General features: G+C 41.6%; 1 protein-coding gene across 5 annotated transcripts; it reads left to right on the forward strand.

Moving 5' to 3' along the window:
• The first annotated feature begins 986 nt into the window (after positions 1-986).
• VAMP4 (vesicle associated membrane protein 4) lies at positions 987-21,158 on the forward strand. 5 transcript variants are annotated; one of them, XM_059674117.1, is made up of 9 exons: positions 1,287-1,433; positions 2,008-2,227; positions 5,952-6,076; positions 7,002-7,048; positions 10,435-10,485; positions 15,086-15,186; positions 16,183-16,262; positions 17,407-17,458; positions 20,582-21,158. In XM_059674117.1, the coding sequence occupies exons 3-9, from the start codon at positions 6,011-6,013 to the stop codon at positions 20,608-20,610; spliced, it is 426 nt and encodes a 141-aa protein (XP_059530100.1). In that variant the 5' UTR covers positions 1,287-1,433; positions 2,008-2,227; positions 5,952-6,010; the 3' UTR covers positions 20,611-21,158. The 5 variants fall into 5 exon arrangements, with proteins under 5 accessions (XP_059530098.1, XP_059530099.1, XP_059530101.1 ...); XM_059674116.1 differs by lacking the exon at positions 2,008-2,227 and having other exon boundaries at positions 1,276-1,433; XM_059674118.1 differs by lacking the exon at positions 2,008-2,227 and having other exon boundaries at positions 1,276-1,433; positions 10,438-10,485.
• Positions 21,159-21,265: the final 107 nt, after the last annotated feature.

Below are 21,265 nucleotides of genomic sequence, written 5' to 3' on the forward strand. Positions count from 1 at the left end.
GGCTTACTTCTGTATCTGATTTATATTAACTGTAAAGTGACATTTTCTAAGCTTTCAGAAATGTTGGGCATAGTCAAAGGGGCTTTGTTCAGGTGATTAAAAGGGTGAGGCTTACATTACCCTTCCTCTAACTAATTATACCAAAATGGTTGGCAAAACTAAAGAATACGGTTTTTTAAAAAAATAGTTTATTCATAGAAGCTCTTCAATGGCATGCCAATACAGCTCAATAATCATATTGCCTTCAGTTGTCCTGTAAGAAGGATGGAGGCCGTAATTGGCGAAAACTCTTATTGGCTACCAAAACAGGGAAGCACCCCATAACAAGCAGATATACAGATATAAAATCAACTGTAGATGAAAAAGCAAACACTTCTGATGTCTGGGGTAGTCTCACCATCAAGCCCAGGCAGAAAAACTATACGAAGTTTCCCTTCCAGGTGGACCCTTTCAATCCAAGTCAGTCTGAGCCTGAGTAGTAGTCGATTGTGAATCTACACCCAGGCTTTCAGAAGCTTCAATTCATATCCCAAGCCAGTTAAATCAGAATTTCAGAATTGTGTTTGGGTATCAGTCATTTTTAAAGCTTCTCAGGTGATTCAACTCTACAAAATTAACTCGAGAGTGCCCTCGCCAAGCTATCGTTCAATTAGTTACAGTGTGTTTGATTTAAATATGCACCAAGTTAAAACACTTATCAACAAATAGAGGACCCATAGGTACTAAGTAAAAAAATACGTGTAGCAAACAAATGATGGGGTGGGGGAAGAGGTGTAAACAACCCAGCTGGGGGGTGTGGGAGGAATGAATAAACGAAACAAATTTTGGATTCCTATGCCCAGCTACTGAAGGTTTAAGATGCTACTAACTTGGAAGGTGGAGGTCTGGGAGGAGGGAATAAGTGGAATGGCTTTGCAAGGGTGATTTCCCTCCTGCAGCCCGAGGGCTCCCGGGTCTGCCTAGTGCCTGAACCTGGTTATTTTAGGTCAGAACTCTAACGGATGCAGGTGAAGGTCCACCCTCCTTTTCTCCTCGGCTTCCTTCCAAAGGTCTCATCAGCCTCACCCCGACTGCCTCCGCCTCCCCCCAACACCACGCCGGGTCGGAATGGAACCTCGGGAACCAGTTATTCCTCCCTTAATGCGCCTTGTAACCCTAGAGATCCGGATCGGACGCAGCACCTGCCGGATCCTCCCTCTCCGGGTAGAGAGAGGAAGGGCGGAATCGACTTCTTCGGCGATCGCCGCGGCCTGGCCCCGCCCCGCCCCCCGCCTGGCTTCAGGCCGCGGAGCGCCGATGAGCTCGATAAGCGGGGGCGCAGCTGCGGCGGAGCGGCGGACGCCGACTGGGCGTCCACTGCCTCCGCTCCCCGCCTTCTTCCTCGGCTCCCCGCTCCTTCCCGCAGCCGCCCGAGACCTGCCGGGGAGACTCAGGTACGGGCGCCCGCCTGGTCTGGGAGAGGTGGGGCGGAGGACGAGGTGGGAGGAGGGAGGCGGAAGGAAACCGAGACGACGCCCCAGTCCCGCAACGTCCGCGTCGGGCCTGGGGGCCCGGGAGGGTGCCCCGAACTGGAGCAGGCGGGGGGTGGGCCGGGGTGCGGTGAGGAAGGGCGATGGGGCGGTGTGCCCCCGGGGGGAGGAGGGACCGGAGTTTGGAGCAGACCTGGTGCGACAGATGGGGCGGGGGAGGAGCCTGTGGCCGGAGGGCCGGGCTCGGTGGGGATTTAAAGGGCTCGGGGCGTGAGCCTGGCAGGTGCGGGCGGGCGGTCGCGGCGCTGACAGCTTCCGTGAATAGCGGCGTCTCCGTCTCCGGGCTGCGTGCCGTTCCCGTCGCCGGTTTCCCGGAAACTGCAGCCGCGACCTCGCCTGCGGGCGAGAGACGGGGAAGGGGAGTCAGACCCGGAATGGAGGCGGGGACGGGGGCGCCCGCGGCCCGCCTGCGAGCCTGGTGCGAAAGGAAACACACAAGGTTGCTTGTTGGTTTCTGCCAACGTTTATCAAACAACAGGCTAGAAGCGTGTTATGTGTAAAGCCCCCGAAAAGAGAACGCACTGCCTCTTCCAAAAATACACACGTGACATTGTAAACGTGGGAGGATGGCAGAGGAAGCAGACGGTGATGGCATTTTTTAGGTGAATTGTGCATGACTGTTCTGCCCTCCATGCTGAATTACATGACGAAGACTCTTGTTTACATATATATCTAGACACAAGCACCTGAATGCATACGTGAGTTTTTGTTTGGTTTTTCAGAAATCTTCTTAGTAGAGTATGTATAAGTCTAATTTCTAAGCATGGTTTTTTTTCTGTGAGTTGTTTGGTACAGATATCATCCGTTGCCCTGTGGTTCATGATGCTTAGTTAGTTCATCTGCCTGCTGCTTTGCTGATGACTTTTTTTGTTGGTCAGACGCTGGTTTCTGGCCTTCCTGAGGCTGATCCTTGGATTATGGGACCTGAAGATGGGTCTTGCTCACCATTAAGCTTGTAGCTTCACCGTGTGTTTCATAAAGATGTTATGTAAATCTGACTGTTAGGTCCTGTGAGAGGGTGAAGTGTAGCCTCTTTGTGGGGTTTACCATGCAAACAAAATACAGGTGTAATGAGAAGCTCGGTCCTTCAATTGCTTCCTTTGTCATTTGTGGGCGTTTTGTTTGTTTTTTTTCACGCATTCTGTAACATTTCTGCATGAATGGATTACTGTGAAACCAAGGCCAGATGTAAGGGACAGAAATATTGTTGAATGAACTCTAGAGTTGTTTACTCAGGTGGCAAGAATTTGTGTGTGTGTTTCTTAACACGTGGTTAAGTTTCATGTTCTGGAGCATTTCTTATTAAAGAAAACTTTCTTACCAATTTGTTTTGACAGGAAGCCAGCTTCAGATCTTTCTTCTATTTCATTTATGAAACTGGACTGTGGGCTTGTTTATTTTTTTACATTATAACATTAACCAACAAACTGATGTCTAGCTATAGTTAATTTGAAGATCTTCAGATTCTTCTTGTGGAAGGGGAAAGAGGGCTGCTGGATGGTTATAGGGAAGAAGTGGTCTTTCTAGGACGCAACTGTGTAACCTGCTGGGCCACTAACTGAATAAATATCTCAACTGATCATGCGCAGCCACGGATTAATTGAGGCCTTTGCTTCTGCTACTTCCATGAGCAGAGTGGCTAACACTATTCATTACTTATCTTTACTAAGCCTTAGCTTTCCTGTAGTTTTCTAGTGCCTAAGAGTAACAGGAAATGCACATAAATCCCTGAGCAGAGTGCCCAGCTCACAGTAAAACTTTGGGCACTCCTTAGCTAGTCTCATCTTTCATCCATCTCATCAAACTCATACCTGCATATGTCAGCCTTTTCTGGAGAAAATTTTGAGTATGTTGCTGACTCAAGCACGTGTCTGGAAAAATCACAATGCATATTAGCATATAAAAGGAAGTGAGACTTTCTGTGGGGAAAGAAGAATTTCTTACAAAACATCCCTTTTCTTGGAACGCCCAGTGCTATGCTTCAGAACGGGATGTTGGAGTTCACAGAATGCTTTCGCATGTAGTATCTGAGCAGGTGCCTCTCAATTCCATGCAGAAGCCTAGAAAGCACTGTTTCACACATGAGGGAGCTGAATCATTGTTCAAACAACTAACCTAAAGTGAGCACTGGAAGTGTTCCGCTGACTGCTCGCTCCAAGTATAAATCCTAAAGCAGTCGATGTCTCACTTCCAGGGAAGCACCTCCTATATGCATTTCCTTCATGTACGGTCTGCTTTTTCATTTTATAAACATTTTGTCACTCATTTCCTCCACATGTTCTCCTAAGAAAATTACATCCATTTTTTCATGATTTTTACTATTTCTTATGTGTTGAGGCTCAGCAGGGAGGTCCCTGGAAAGGAGCAAGTGAGAAGGGAGTAGTTGAAGTTAGAGAAGTGAAGGAGGCCCCTTCACAATAAGGCCTTGGCCTCTGCTGTAAGTACTTTTTTTTTTTTAATTAAATCTTTATTGTTTAGATTATTACATTTGTTCCTCTTTTTTTTCCCCCCCATAACTCCCCTCCTCCCAGTTCCCGCCCCACCCTCCGCCCTCACTCCCCACCCACTGTCCTCATCCATAGGTGCACGATTTTTGTCCAGTCTCTTCCCACATCTCCCACACCCCTTTCCCCCCCAAGAATAGTCAGTCCATTCCCTTTCTATGTCCCTGATTCTATTATAATCAACAGTTCATTCTGTTCATCAGATTATTTATTCACTTGATTCTTAGATTCACTTGTTGATAGATGCATATTTGTTGTTCATAATTTGTATCTTTACCTTTTTCTTCCTCTTCCTCTTCTTAAAGGATACCTTTCAGCATTTCATATAATCCTGGTTTGGTGGTGATGAACTCCTTTAGCTTTTCCTTATCTGTGAAGCTCTTTATCTGACCTTCAATTCTGAATGATAGCTTTGCTGGATAAAGTAATCTTGGTTGTAGGTTCTTGGTATTCATCACTTTGAATATTTCTTGCCACTCCCTTCTGGCCTGCAAAGTTTCTGTTGAGAAATCAGCTGACAGTCGTATGGGTATTCCCTTGTAGGTAACTGAGTTTCTTTCTCTTGCTGTTTTTAAGATTCTCTCTTTATCTTTTGCTCTTGGCATTTTAATTTTGATGTGTCTTGGTGTGGTCCTCTTTGGATTCCTTTTGTTTGGGGTTCTCCGCGCTTCTTGGACCTGTAAGTCCATTTCTTTCACCAGGTGGGGGAAGTTTTCTGTCATTATTTCTTCAAATAGGTTTTCAATATCTTGCTCTCTCTCATCTTCTGGCACCCCTATAATTCTGATGTTGGTACGCTTGAAGCTGTCCCAGAGGCTCCTTACACTATCCTCGCATTTTTGGATTCTTTTTTCATTTTGCTTTTCCGGTTGGGTGTTTTTTGCTTCCTCGCATTTCAAATCATTGACTTGATTCTTGCGCTCCTCTGGTCTGCTGTCGGGCGTCTGTATAATATTCGTTATTTCAGTCTGTGTGTGCTTAATTTCTAGTTGGTTCCCCAATATAAGATCGAGGGTCTTATTAGTTTTCGTGTAGATCTCATTAAGTTTATCGGCAGCTTCTAAACAGTTCTTGAGAGACCTTAAAAGTGTGGTTCTGAACTCTATTTCTTCCATTGACAATTTTGTCCTGTTTCTTTGTCTCCGCATTTTGTTATGCTTCCTTGGTGCACCCCCTAGTGGTCTTTGTTCGCAGTCTTATAGATAAATCTTGATTGTTGTAGCTAATTCCAGGGAGGGTTTGACCTCCAGGCCAAGTGGCCATGAGAATCAGCTGTGTCAGCAGTGAGAGAACTTCTGTCCTCTAGGGAGGTGCTAATCTAGCCTTTGCCTGAGGCTATCTGGCAAATGCCTCTGTGCAGGGCTTGGGCAGGGCGGGTCGCACAGGATCAACAGGGTGGGCCGGAGAGAGCAGTTATGGCGGCTCTCAGCCCTGTCCCCAGGGGCTCTGCCTCTCTGAGTCCCAGCACCCGCTGCAAAGCTCGGAGAGAAAGCTGCACTCACTCTGACCGAAGCCAGACAGTCCTGCTTCTCCCGTTTGAGTCTGGGTCCCTAAAGACTCGCCCGGATCTGGAGCTCAGAGTCTGCGACTCCCTCCCGATTGAAAACAACAACCGCTCCCTCCGCCGCCAGCCCGCTCCGCGCACTCCGCACCTCAGAATTTGACTTCAGCACTGCGCCTCCTCTGAGTGTCCGTGTGCGTTTCTCTTTCCTCCTAGTTGTAGGACTTCCACTCAGCCAGCGTTCCTGTGGTTCTGGGTGATGTCCCTTCCGTTTTTTGGTTTCACTTTTGAAGTAGTTGTTCAAAGCAGCAAACTCCGGCGTTAACCTATGCCGCCATCTTGGTTCTCCTCTGTAAGTACTTTCTTTACCGGACACCCAGAAGTCTCAAATCCAGTGAAACCTATTTTTTCTTTAAGGTGGTGAGTACTTAACTCTGCTGGGAAGTAGAAGAGTACCTCTAGCGTAAAAAAAAAATATGCCTCCCAAGTTCAAGCGCCACCTAAACGATGATGATGTCACTGGTTCTGTGAAAAGTGAAAGGGTAAGTTCAGAATCTTAAGCTTTTAAAAAAGAAAGACTAAAAATGTCTTCATTCCTTTTATAAGTACTTTGTTTTAGAAAACTAAAGTTTATAGCTATATTCTAATCCCTTTGTTCGTCATAGTAAACATTACAAAGCAGTATACGTTACTTAAATTGGTGACTTAATTGAATTCTCCTTCCATTACTGATCTTGTAAACAGATGTTGGCTGGAAAAGTGTTGAACTCTAATCATGTATAATTTTTTTTTTAAGAAGTCAAACCATTCACGTTAATCCATTGGGGCATTTTCTGCACTAGCCGGTCCCTCTGCTGGCCATGAATGCTCTTCACCCTGATCTTTGGTTGGCTCTTTGTTACCGTTTGGATCTCAGCTTAAATTTCACCCCTGGAGAGTGATTTTCCTGGACAGCCTAATCTCATTTAATGCCCCTGTCTCTGTCTGTCCCATCACTGGTTTAATTCTCTGCATAGCATTTATCACCATCAGATATTTTTCTATGAGAGCTCAAACCTTGTCTGTGTTACTCAAACCTGGTGCCTGGTCCTTAGAACAGTGCCCAGCACATAGATGCTCAAACATCTCTGTTGAATGACAGCTGACTAGAGGAAGGCAGGAGGAGGGGAAGGGACTTGCTCCTCCCAGCTGCCCTCCGTTCCTTACTCCACACCGGCTCAGTGCCCTTTCTGCCTCGTGGTCAATCATAGGATTCCACCATTAGAAGCACTTTCTTTCAAAAGTCTGCCAATGTGGTTCTGTATCTTTTAGCTTCCATTGAAGCCCATGCAATTACTTTTCCCCCTGGAAGCTTGGAGTTCAGAAACTCCACCAGGACAGAACTCGTTTTATTACTCCTGACTGTGTAAGCCCTGAAATCTGAAAACTCAGGTCATTCTCTCTCTCTCTCTCTCTCTTTTTTTACAGAGAAATCTTTTGGAAGATGATTCAGATGAAGAAGAGGACTTTTTTCTGTAAGTTTTTTAACAGCTTTATTGGGATGTAATTGACATATAATGTATACACTATGAGTTTTGACATATGTACTGTACACATGTGAAATCATGACCAAAATCAAATAATAAACAGTGCCATTATGTTCAAAGTTTCCTTGGACCTCTTGGTAATCGCTCATTCTCCCAATCTCTAGGCAATCACCGATTGCTTTCTATTTCTATAGTTTGTATTTTCTAGAATTATTTTTATTATAAGTGAAACCATACCTTATGCCTCTTTTTTTACTGACTTCATTCACTCTGTATAATTATTTTGAGATACATCCATACTGTCACATATATCGGGTTTGTTTCTTTTTATTTCTGAGTAGTATTCCATTATATGAATATTCTGCAGTTCATTCACTTAAGATGGCTATTTGGAATAGTTGTACTTTTCAGCTATTATAAATAAGGGGACTATAAACATTTTTATACAGATTGTTTTGTGTGAACATCTGCTTTCATTCTCTTGGGTAAATACTTAGGAATAGAGTGGCTGTTGTATATGTACAGCTGTTTTCTAAAGTGGTGTCCCATTTTATATTCCCATCAGCATTGCATGAGAGTTCTAATTGCTCCAAATTCTCATCAGCACTCCATATGGTCAGTCTTTCATTTTAGCCATTCTTGTGGGTGTGTAGTGGTATCTCATTACATTTTAATTTGCATTTCCCTAATAAAAAATTAGGTTGAACATCTTTTATGTGCATATTTTTCACCCTCATACCTTTATTTTTTAAATGTGTTTTTATTGATTTTTTAGAGAGAGAGAGAAACATTGATTGACTGCCTCCTGCATGTCCCCTACTGGGGATCCAGCCCAAACCAGGGCATGTGTCCAGCCTGGGAATCGAACCGGTGACCAATTGGTGCACAGGATGACAATCAGTTGAGCCATACCGGCTGGGCATCCTCATATCTTTTTTTAACAAAGTACATTTTAAAATCTTTTGCTCAATTTTAAATTTGTCTTCCTAGTAAGAGCTTTTTATACAGGAGCTTTTCAAGAAAAAAAGTTCCTTATCAGATATGTTGTACAAATATTTTCTCCCAATTTGCAATGAAATCTTTTCATTTTTACAACAGTATCTTTTGAAGATCAAAGTTTTGATTCTGATGAAATAAGTTGATTAATTTTTTAAAAATTACTTTTGCTTATTTAAGAAATCTTTGCCAATCTCACTAAGATTTTCTTCTATTTTTTTCCTTAGGAGTTTTATAGTTTTGGCTTTTACATTCAGGTCTATAATATACTTTAAGTTAATTGTTACATATGGTTGAGTTAATTAAGTAAAGGATAATTTTTTTATTCTTTTGGCATATGTCTGTCTAATTGTGCCACCACCATTTGATGAAAAGGTTATTCTTTCCCCATGGAATTACCTTAATTTGTCAGAACTAATTGACCTGACCGATCCTTTGGAGTTATGTTTAGAAAGGGCTCTCATATGGGCCTGTGTTTATATGTGCAGCGTCGGGAAGGAGGACATACTGTTGTAGTTTCCTCTGGAGATTAATGCAGAGATAATCTTGAGAGGAACCATCGGTCTCCCTCTTTGTTATAATGTGAAGTTTTTTGTAGAGGTTTTTCCCGCCCCCAAAATAAAAACATTTTATAAAAAGTAATTGACAACCATGAAGCATTGAACAGAAAGAGCCTACAGGATATAAAACAAATCCAGTTACAGGAAATAGTATCATTGGTTGCATGAAGGGCAGATGAAGTAGGAAGATAATTTCCTACAGGAGTCAAGATTTCAATAGAGTCACAAAGCTAACTGCTGGTCGTGCTGACTATGGTAAGGAGCCTTAGTCTACAGCAATAGCTACCTGTCAGAAAAGAACTCAGTATTGGAAAGAAGGCCAGACGCTTTGGTTAAATAAGTGATTACCTGAATGAAGTTTAGACACCCTGTGGGAAACACAAACTCTTCAGGCAGCGACTTACTACTGAAGGTCCACTCCCAGGTCATGCTGTGCGTCTTCCCAAGGGCTGGACAGCAAAACTAGCACACTTGTCCACAATTCAACTCCCGTACCCTGTGCTTTTGTCTGTGCGTTGGAAGGGAGACACACCAAATAAAGTCCTTGAAATAATTTTTAAGAATTAATCAACACCCATGTTTATAGCAGCAATATTCACAAAAGCCAAAAGTTGGAAGCAACCAAAGTGTCCATCAGTGGATGGAGAGATAAACAAAATGTGATACACATATAGTGGACTTTCAGTCTTAAGAAGGAAGGACATTTTGGCACACGCTACAACATGGATGAACCTTGAAGATATTACACTAAAGGAAAGAAGCTGGTCATGAAAGGATAAATTTTACATGATTCCATTTATATTATGTGCCTAGAGAGGTCGAATTTACAGAGAACAAAGTAGAACAGAGGCTACCAGGGGCTGGGAGGAGTGGGGACTTGGGAATTAGTGTTTAATTAGTACAGAATCTATTTTCTTTTTAGTTTTGTAGTTTACATCTTATTCTCAATCACCAGAAGAGAATCATTACTTAAAATATCTAAAAGGTTTTTTTATTTCTGGAATTTTAAAAGGGGTTAATTAAAATGATACAGCATTTTACTATAATAGAGAATGATTTGAGAAATGTTGATATTTTCATAGAGTTCTGCAAAATTTCCCTTTAGCCATGTTGTTAAGTTTAAGATGAGGAATCAAAAAACGTACTTAAAAATTTTTATCGTTTTGAATGGATTGTTCTCTGTATCCATCCCTGATAATCAGCATTTCATTATGGCTGAAATTCAAGGTGATTGTACTTTTAGTTTTCTATAATTGATCATAAAGCTATTCATACTCACTGGCATTGTAGTTGTTACGGTATTTCTTTTTTTTTTTTCAAGTACAAATCAATCAATTTGACCTATTTTCAAATACAGAAAAAAGTATGGCACAGAACAGAAGCCACAATGTGGCTTTCTCTAATTATATTGAATGTCATAGCACACATTCCAGCATGGAGTTCGTTATTCAAACTTAGAGGTATCAATCAGCCCTGTTCCAAGCATAAGAGAGAAAGTGATTCAGTCATCATCACCATCATCATGTTATGGTATTTCAAAGTTTAATCATAGAGCATCCTGTGTGTAAGGGTTATATAAACCCAAATTTCCCTGAAAGTTATAATATTCAGAAGAATTAGGTTAATTGTGGCCAGCATTAAGTACCAATGAAGGACGGACATGATTACATATCATTCAGTTCCAACAGTACCAGTAAACTGTGATTCCTTATGGTGAATGACCGTGTTTAGGATTTAGCTTGATTTTGTGTGTTTTCTGTTTTGTCCTTGGTTTTTAATGCTCTCATTATTTATATGCACTCGGTATTTTGTTTTCAGAAGGGGACCATCTGGACCAAGATTTGGACCTAGAAATGATAAAATTAAGCAGTAAGTTTATGAGATACGCATTTGTTTCAGTGATTATCATTTTTCTGTGTGGACCAGATGGGGGCAAACTACACAACCTGTGAGCCATGTCTGGCTGCCACCTACATTTGTAAATAAAGTTTTATTGGAACATAGCCATGCCTGTTTGCTTTCTTATTATCTATGGCTGCTTTCAAACTACAAGGGCAGATTTGAGTAGTTGTGACAGAGACCTTATGGCACACAAAATCTAAAATATCTATTATCTACCCGGCCCTTTATAGAGAAAATTTGCTGAGCCCTGATATAGACAAAATATAACTGCTAGGTTTTAAAAACGCAGTAATTTTTATTTTCACAAAGCTATCTCTGACTTATAGCTAAGGAAATGCAGTTCCTGATTCTTGGTTTTTCTTAACTTGATTACCTTATGTCAAATCTATTTATTTAGCACATTCTCACGGTCTATTTTGTTGTTGTTTTTTAATATATTTTTATTGATTGCAGAGAGAGGAAGGGGGAGGGAGAGAGAGATAGAAACATCCATGATGAGCGAGAATCATGGGTCGGCTGCTCCTGCACGTCCCACACTGGGGATCGAGCCTACAACCCCGGCATGTGCCCTTGACCGGAATCGAACCTGGGACCCTTCAGTCCACAGGCCGATGCTCTATCCACTGAGCCAAACCGGCTAGGGCTCTGTTTTGGTTTTATATCTATAACTTGAGCCCCATTTTCAAAATGATAGTAAAAGCAATATAATAGATTTTGTCTTTTGAAGTGCAGTTGTCTTTTTGTATACTTCCAGAATTTTTCTCATATCTATTACTTATCCTAATCCATATTTTGATCTAAGATTTATGGCTAATTTTCATATTGAAGCTTTTGCTCTATATATTGTTGCTGGCATATAATGGGTCATGCAGTAGTGAATGTATCTAACGTTAGAAGGGTATGAGTCCCAACAAGGAAGGAGAAGGAATGGATGGAGCAGTGAAATAGCCCTAGAAACTGACCAAGCCGCACAGACTAACTGCAGAAGAAATACTGAGTGGCTTGGGCTCCAGTACTAAGGAGGGACAGGCTGCCCTGATTTTTTTAAAAATATATTTTATTGATTTTTTACAGAGAGGAAGGGAGAGGGATAGAGAGTTAGAAACAACACTCTATCCACTGAGCCAAACCAGTCAGGGCAGACTGCCCTGATTTTAAGTATTGATGGCACATCGTGGGAAAAAGATATTGTGATGGGGTATCACTTTTTTTTTAAATACGTCTTTATTTTCAGATTATTACAGATGTTCCTCTTTTTTCTCCCCATAGCTCCCCTCCACCCGGTTCCCACCCCACTCCATGCCCTTATCCCCCCATTGTCCTCGTCCATAGGTGTTTGATTTTTGTCCAATCTCTTCCCAAACCCCCCAAGCCCCGTTCCCCCTGAGAATTGTCAGTCTACTCCCTTTCTATGCCCCTGATTCTATTATATTCACCGGTTTATTCTATTCATCAGATTTTTTTATTCACTCGATTTTTAGATTTACATGTTGATAGATACGTATTTGTTGTCACTTTGTTGTTCATAATTTTTATCTTCACCTTTTTCTTTTTCCTCTTCTTAAAGAATACCCTTCAGCATTTCATAATACTGGTTTGGCAGTGATGAACTCCTTTAGCTTGTTTTTATCTGTGAAGCTCTTTATCTGACCTTCAATTCTAAATGATAGCTTTGCTGGGTAGAGTAATCTTGGTTGTAGGTTCTTGGTATTCATCACTTTGAATATTTCTTGCCACTCCCTTCTGGCCTGCATAGTTTCTGTTGAGAAATCAGCTAACAGTCGTATGGGTACTCCCTTGTAGGTAACTAACTGTTTCTTGCTGCTTTTAAGATTCTCTCTTTGTCTTTTGCTCTTGGCATTTTAATTATGATGTGTCTTGGTGTGGTCCTCTTTGGATTCCTCTTGTTTGGGGTTCTCTGCGCTTCCTGGATTTGTAAGTCTATTTCTTTCACTAGGTAGGGGAAGTTTTCTGTCATTATTTCTTCAAATAGGTTTTCAATATCTTGCTCTCTCTCTTCTTCTGGCACCCCTATAATTCGGATGTTGGTACGCTTGAAGTCCCAGAGGCTCCTTACACTATCTTCATATTTTTGATTCTTTTTTCTTTTTGCTCTTCTGGTTGGGTGTTTTTTGCTTCTTCGTATTTCAAATCTTTGACTTGATTCTTGGGATTCTCTAGTCTGCTGTTGGATCTCTGTATATTCTTTATTTCAGTCAGTGTATGCTTAATTTCTAATTGGTCCTTTTTCATATCCTTGAGGGTCTCACTAAGTTTCTCAGCAGTTTCTAGAAGATTCTTGAGTAACCTTATAACCGTGGTTTTAAACTCTAGATCCAGTAGTTTGCTTTCCTCCATTTCTTTATTTGTGACATGTTTCTTTGTCTCCGCATTTTGGCTGCTTCCCTGTGTTGATAGAGTGGCTTCGTGTGCTAGGTGTCCTATAGGGCCCAGTGGCTCAGCCTTCCCAGTCACCGGAGGTGGATGCTCTTGGTGCACCCCCTTGTGGGCTGTGTACACAGTCTTGTTGTAGTTAAGCCTTGATTGCTGTTGGTATCATTGGGAGGAATTGACCTCCAGGCCAATTGGCTGTGAGGACCAGCTGTGTCTGCAGTGGGAGAACTTCTGTGCTGGAAACACCCTTATGGGGCAGGACTTGCTTCAGTGGGGCTTTGGTGCTCACTGAGTCTGCCCCCTGAGTGTGTCTCTTATGGATCTGAAGAGTTGTAATCTGGTGTGATCTCACTTTGACCATTGGGTACACTGGCTCTTGGATCTCCAAGGAGGTGCAAAGTCAGCCACTGCCTGAGGCCACTCAGCAGGAGCTATAGAGAGATCTGCAGATTCCTCCTCTTTGTTTGGGGTTTGGAGGTGCCCAGATGAGGCGCAGCTGTGAAGCAGTGCAGGCTGCTGATGAGCCTTAGGCCTTCTTTTGGAAGTTCTGGGGTTCTTTGACCCAGCTGTAGTTTGTTAGGTTAGGTTGCAAAAGGCCAGGCCATTCATATGCAAACGTCTCTGCGCACAGCTTGGGTAGAATTGTAAATTGGGTGGGGTGTGGTCTCAGGAAATCACAGGGCAGTACAAATAGCAATGGTTGCCCATTGGCCCTGCCCCGTATAGGTATCTGGGTCTCTGTGTCCCACGGCCCCATGCAGGAACAATGAACGCTGCAACCACCTCTGAGAGAAAGCCGCCCCTGTGTTCCAGCCCAATGCCAGATAGTCCAGTTTCTCCCCATATGAGTTTGGGTCCCCAGAGTCTCACCCGGTACTGGAGCAGTCAGGAGTTTGTATCTCCCTCCCGACTGAAAAAGACCACAGTGTACCCAGCTGCCAGCCTCCGTACCTTCGCTCTTCCGCACCTCTGCACCTCCTCCCAGTCTAGATGTGCTTTTCTCTTTCCTTCTTGTTGTAGAACTTCCACTCAGCCAGCCTTCCCGTGGTTCTGGATGATATCCACTTTTTCTTTTAGTTGTAGTTTTGATGTGGTTGTACGAGACAGCAAGTTCGGGTGTTTACCTATGCCGCCATCTTGGTTCCTCCCGGGTATCACATTTTTTATGAGATACTTGGACTTTACTTAGGTAGCTGCTGGTGTGAAGAAATATGTCCACACTTATCCTAATCCTAGCTCATGGATTCTGAAATACAGAACCAAGGTCCCAAGAAATTGATTCAAGTACTAGACAGGGTGTTTTTATTTTCTGTTGCTGTGTAACAAATTGGCCTGCGATTAGCAGCCTAAAACAGGACACAGCTGTCATCTCAGGTTTCCCATGGGTCAGGAGCTCAGTCACTGCATAGCTGACCCTCTGCACAGGGTCTGAAAGGCCTGAAATCGAGGTGTCACCATGACTTATTTCATAAATTAATATAAGGTCGTTTTTGCCTAATGATTGGAGCAACAGAGGAAAAGTAGACACTTAAAATAGTGAACACGTCTGTGTTGATGTACTCCAGAGTGAGAGTAGGCAGCTGAAAGCCAGTCATTAAATTTTTGAATATATATTAAACCTTCATTGAACAGCCTAAACTTTGGATAGAACAGGCCCTCATCACCTGCTATAAAGGAGGAAGTCATATTTCTATTCTGAAGATCAACAAACATGAAGGTGTTCCGAGTTGCTCCATTGTGGTGCTTCAGACCCTCCCAGGTATTGCCAGTGTCTTAAACACTGTTTAAGTGAAAACCGAGGAGCAGTGAAGAAAAGAGTTTTACCCATTGAGTGTCAGTGTCCAAGAGCAGACCTTACATTTCCATTTGGGGAATGGTGTTTTCATGAGCTCCTAACATACTTGGGCAGACTCCTTCGTTAGTCCTAGTGTGTGAACTATACAGCAGACTTAGGTTACAGCTGTGTCCGTGGGATGCCTCAGCTCCCTGCTGAAAAGAAGATGAAGCTGATAGGTCAAAGTCAAGCTATTCGACTAAATTCTGCAGTACTTTAACATTTCATAGTTGAATAATTCTGAAAATTTGCTATTTTCTTTCATGTCTAATGAAAGTTTCAAAAATTATAAAATCCTCAAGAGAAAAATAAATATTGTTAATCTTTTTTTTAAACTAGTGTTCAGAATCAGGTGGATGAAGTTATTGATGTCATGCAAGAAAATATTACAAAGGTAATTGAAAGAGGGGAGAGACTAGATGAACTACAGGACAAATCAGGTACAGATATTTTATATTTTTCTTGAAATTATTAACCTGTGTTTTAATAGTGTACTTATCCCATTTTTCTAGCTGAAGTTTAGGAACATGTGACTTAGTAAAATAGTATTTGGTTCTTAACTGGTGACTGTAACGTTTTCACTTTAGCTTCCTTTACTTTAAATCATCTTGTATTATTTCTTCACGTGATCAGTTGAGAATGGAAAATGAATTTAAAAATTCATTGTTGAAGAGTTAGAGCGGCGTGTTTTTCTTTTTTCCTGTTACATTGATGTGCTTTGTATTTCCCATCTCCAGGAGAGGTCTAATCATGTCAACACTTATTTCAAATGTATCTGATAGTTTTATCTTTTCTTCCTCTGGTAACATGTTAGTCTCTGTGCCTATAATAGGTACTCAGATATTGTTTAACTAATGAGTGGCTGAATATATGACTAATCCTTCATAGAGTTGTTTAAAGAAAAAACTTAATCACTTTTAAAATTCATATTTTTTTGCTTCTAAATCAGTCACTTTTTGGTCTTCTAAGAATGTAACTTTCACATGTCAATTTTTTCTGTAGATGTGCCAAGTACTTGAATTTTTTAAATTTACTTTTTAAAATTTATCTTTATTGTTGAATGTAATACAGATGTACCCTTTTCCCCCCATTGACCCTTTCTAGCCTACCCCGCCCCCCAAGTACCCAAAGAGTATTTTCTTACCAGAATTCATAAGTTTGTTTGAAAGGCTTAAGGCCCTGGAAAGACTTTTCTTAATGTTATAAATATGGATTGAACAAACTGACCTGCAGCAGTTTTTTGCTTTTTGATTTTTTTTTTTTACAATACAGAATGTCAAAGTTTTTGGGTGGAGGAAAGGGAGGGTGTTGTTTTCATGCTTAAAAGGGAATAAATTTGCAGAAGTAGAAATTAATATTTTCTTGTCTTTGTGTGACTAGATAAAAGAATCCTGTTATGTCGTTTAATCCTTCTCTCCATCCTCTATGTGATATAGAAAGCTTATCGGATAACGCAACTGCTTTTAGCAACAGATCCAAACAACTCCGACGGCAGATGTGGTGGCGCGGATGCAAAGTGAGTAAATCAGAAGCTCATGGAAAGATTGGTCAGCACCTGCGTCCTGTTCAGAGTCCAGAAGGAAAGGCCCCGGATCATAAGCTCAGTGAGGACAGAGACTATGGCTGCCTCACTTTCCATTATGTCTTCTGAGCCTGGGCCAAACTCCGTTAATACTTGCTGAGTGATGAATAGTTTGGGAACAGAAATAACTAAAGGAAGGAATCAGTGCTTAAAAAGTTGTTTCCATGGAATTCTTCATAGTTACATTTTATTAATAATGTGCTACCTCAACTTATAAGAAATACTGGTTTCTCTTAGAATTTATTATTAGCATGTTTTGGAGCAGCCTATAGCAGTGGTCGGCAAACTGCGGCTCGCAAGCAACATGCGGCTCTTTGGCCCCTTGAGTGTGGCTCTTCCACAAAATACCGACTTCTGCGCATGGGCCACGAAGTTTCAAGAAGTTTCAATCGCACTGTACATGCGCGCCCACGCGTGGTATTTTGTGAGAGAAATGATGTGAGCTTAAAATTTTAGTCAGTTCGCTAAGGACTAACCTTAAGATTTCTCCACAACTGTCAAACTGACACAGAGAATGCTCTCAGCCACACTATTTATCACATAAGGTTATTCATGGAGAATCTAAATTCCCTTCCTCAAACAGAGGTATAAGTGCCAAGAGGAAAGTACGGGGAGCCAAAACAGAATTCCCATATCCTTTGAGCAAGGCTACAGACATGCTGCCTTGTACTGTGTGTATGCAATCATTGTGCTGGATGCTGGCGCTGTTTATCCTATCCTGACTCAGCTTTTTAACAGAGTTGGTAAAATGCCGTGCTTTTCCTGGTCTCATATTAGAAGTGGGAGCAAGAAATCATAGACAAGAAGTCCAGGTCCATGGAGACTTTGATTACTGTCCACTGGGCAGTGATTCTTGAACGGAAAATTCTGGGCAAGCAAAACCCTTAAATTGGGGGAACCCTGATTATTCACGAAAAGATGCAAATAGCAAGTTCATATGAAATATTCTATTTTGAAAGCCTTTTAAGGGATTAGCCTGTTCACTGATGAGTTAGTATAATATGGTAAATAACAACAGATAGTCGAAAAAAGTCAGGATTAATATTAATATCTTCCTTATGCTTTTTGTGTGTTGTAGATAAAAGCCATCATGGCGTTGGTTGTTGTCATCCTTTTGTTGGTGATCATCAGTAAGTATTTCCTGGATTGTTAATTTTGGGGAGTATCATTTGTTCTGGGGTTCATTTTAATTCCCTTTTTAATTTGTCTTCAGTTGATGTGGTCTGACTCTCAGGATTGAGTAATAATTTCTGACCAGTCAAGAGCTCTTAGCCTGTGATCTCTGAAAATGCTCCTACATGGTATGCAAACACAGGGCTGAGTGCTTTGTTTGAGGCCAAATATGGCTACTGTTACACCAGGGCCACAGCACTCATCTTCTGCTTATTATCAACCAGAAGGAATGGCAGCTTGCATTTCTTAGCATTGTTTGAAGGACAAATCTAGATAAGCTCTTCAGATGAATGTTTTTTTGTTTCTGTTTTGGATTTGAGCTTGGTTTCAGTCATTAATATCCTTAATATTCTTTTAAAGTAAGATCACTTTTGATATCTCATTTTCTCCAAGGCCTCTTGCCCTGTGTTTGCAGGGACTTTATGAAGATTTGGAAAGTGTCTCAAAATAATCATTTGAAAAATTCCCTGGTAATATTCTCTTTTTAAAGAGAAAAGAGTTTTGTTGCAAAGAAATTGAGTCGATCCTCACCCATATGGGTGGATTCTGGGTTTGTGAATTCACCTGCTAGCGAACAGTGATTTGTTACCCACCTCAGTACTTGAGCTGTGTTTACAGTCATTGTATTCAGAGCAGTGAAAACTTTGAGTCCCTGAGGTGCACATTCCCAGCTGGTGTCTGTCATGCGTGTGTCTTCTAGTGTTGCTCTCGCAGTGTAAACAAGGTCCTCTGGTGAGCGCCATGTTTCTCGCAGGTGTGCACTTCGTTGGTGGTCTCACTGTTTAGCACGGCCCCGAGTGCAGTCCAGTGTCCATATTGCTGAGTGCAGGCAGGCTGGGAGGTGCTGTCAGGAGAAAATGGACCGTTTGATAGGCTTCACTGAGGTCTCGGTTACCGTGCGTGCTATCAGCCATGAATTCAATAGCATGTATTACATAGGGTGTCTGTGTATTGATCAGTTGACAAAATGTTGTGCCCAGGGGCTTGCAGGAATTTAACCCTGTATTTCCTGTAGGAGCGATGGGTCAGTGTTCACTAATTCAGTGTTGGTGGAGACTTTATAGAACGTAGCTACTGCAGATGCCAAGATGCAACCATACACTATGGTGGTGATATGGTGATAAACAGGAAACTGCCACGGCCAAACAAAGAAAGGGTTTGTTGAGCCACGTGCTAGCCAGGAAAGGACTGGGCCCTGGGCATGAAGTCTGAACCGGCAGCAGGGCTGGAGCAGAAGCCAGGCCCCTGTCCTGGAGGGACAGGCTCTTCGAGGCAGCAGCATCACTAGCAGTGTTACAGTGTTAACGACAGAGACTGAAGTGACATGGTCAGAGATCCGATTACAGCACAGCTGACAAAGAAATGTGCTTTTCTCTGCAACTCACATTTAAGATAACTAGAATTGCACATGATAATAACAGGACATTGTAGATTCTTGGAAATTTTATATATAATTTCAAAAAATATTCATTTTAATAATATATGCATACAAATACCACAGGTATTTTTTTGACAGTGCTTTCTGCTTCCCATGTAATTTTAATAAAGCAAATAGGCCTAATTAGTTTAATTTCCCCTTTTGTAAAGAGAAACTTTCTTTGAAATGTTTCAGAGTCCCTTTTAGATAAAAAACATGCACGATTCAGCCCCATATTTGTTATACTCATAGCACTGGTCCAGGTTCCGACAGAGGGTTTGGGGGAGGTTTTGGGGTTTTGACTTCCCATAATTTAAAAATTTTGTTCTTGATCAACCAAGGCCAAGGAATTGTTTTGGGTCTGAAATGTGAGTGCCGCTCCTAGGTTGGTGGCTCCTGTCTTATATGACTCAGAGGAGCCTGGGCACTACACAGTATTCAGGGGGCTGGAGTACTTGGGTGACCGAGCCCTTGTGTGTACCAGATAAGTCAGAAACGTTCCTTCTAACCCCAAAACAGGGAGTATGTTTTTCTGTTGGGGACCCTGTAAGACAGCTACATATCTCAGACAATAAGTAGACATTTCTTCAAAGGTTTCTCATCACCTGGAAACACCCCTGAGGGGCCAGAAGTAGCGATGGTCTCTCTTCTTTGGAGTGGAAATCACCATTTTATAATTTCAGAGAAATAATTTAATGGCGTTGGTCCGCCATGAGAACCCAAGCTGTAATTGCATCAAATGGCCACAAGATGTCACTATAAGCTCAGTTCCCCCCACCCCCAAATGAAAGTAAAAAACAAAGACATATTGGTGAATAACATCATAATTAAAAAACTGACTTGAGGATGTCCCTTATAACTCACCAGTCAGATGAGGGAACCCCCTCCACGAGGTGCATCTCTAAGACGGCCTCTTACGGATTCTTGTTGAGGCCCAGTAACATAGCCTCAAGGTGTGAGCACCACACTCATCTCGGGGGAGTCACATCCTTTTCTGCTCCTTGGAAAGATCGAATTCCACTCTTGACAAGATATGTTTAAAAAAAACTTCCATGGCTGAAAGGGTTTGTTAAAGCAAGTGCTAGCCAGGAAAAGACCAGGTCCTGGGTATGAAGTCTGAACCACCCGCAGCTACCCACTGACTAACCATCTCCTCTGTCCCTGCTGTCCTGCTGGGACATAATTTAGGGCGTCTCGGAACTTCCTGCTTATCCTTGGAAAACTAGATGTGGAATAGCATGAAAAAGATACAATTCAACTGTGATTTTCCACATAGTGATAGCTACTGCTAACATAACTATCATATATATGTCAAGCCTTTTCATACTAACATATAAACATGTTTTTAAAAAACTAAGATTACATACAGACTTCCTTATTAATATGTTATATTTTCTCATGTTATTTATTTTTAAAATATTTTAGCAGCTGTATGCTAAGGTTCAGCCATAATCTGTTTAGTCAAAATGCCAATGTTAGATTCAGGTGATTTTGTGATTATTTTAGCTTCTCCGTTCTCATTTGTTATCTGTCCTTTCAGCCCAAAATTCAGTCCTCATTACCTGCTTCCCAGGTGGACACAGCTGCATTTAAGAGTATTATGTCTAACATGGCAAGTGGATATGATTTTGACGTGTTCCTTTTTCGTGTTTTTCTCTTGCAGTACTTACAGTTGTGAAATACCACACTTGATTTGATGAGAGAGATCTTCATTAAACAAAATCTGGGACAATAATAATAATAATAAAATATTGCTGCATAATTTAAATGAAACCCATGTATATAACTTTCAAAACTTCTTTTCCAAGAAACTGAGAGGCAAGTATCACTTCAAACTGGAGCATTGAGAATGTCCATTATCTTTTTCCCCTTCTAGCAAAATGAAAATGTGCTTTTAATAATTATGTTCAAGGCCAAGACAGCCAGCCTGTTTTGCCACATTCCAAGAATCTGATTTGAAACTAGATATTTGCTCATTCACTATGTGTGTCTGTAGTTCAACGCTGATACGAGACTTCCAGCTGCCTCTTCAGTGGCTTAAGGACTTGGACTCTTGCATTGAGATGTGGGGTCAGGAGGCCTATGTAGCTGTACCATCAATATTTGAAAGGTTCTTCTCACATTACAGTTGCTTTGCAAGCAATTTCCACGTTTATGGGTGTAACAAAAGCTAAGTGTTGTAAATGCTGCTGCCTTCAGCTGTAACTAAAAACATTCCAGTAAATCTATTTTTGACTGTATACGGGAATGTGTAGTAATTTCTTGGTATTTGAATTATGGAAATGGGAATTTTAAACGGTGTGAAAATAATAGTAATATGGTGCCATAAAACTGGAGATAATAAAAG

The sequence above is a fragment of the Myotis daubentonii genome, chromosome 18 (genome assembly GCF_963259705.1).
Source record: "Myotis daubentonii chromosome 18, mMyoDau2.1, whole genome shotgun sequence".
Lineage (NCBI taxonomy): Eukaryota > Metazoa > Chordata > Mammalia > Chiroptera > Vespertilionidae > Myotis > Myotis daubentonii.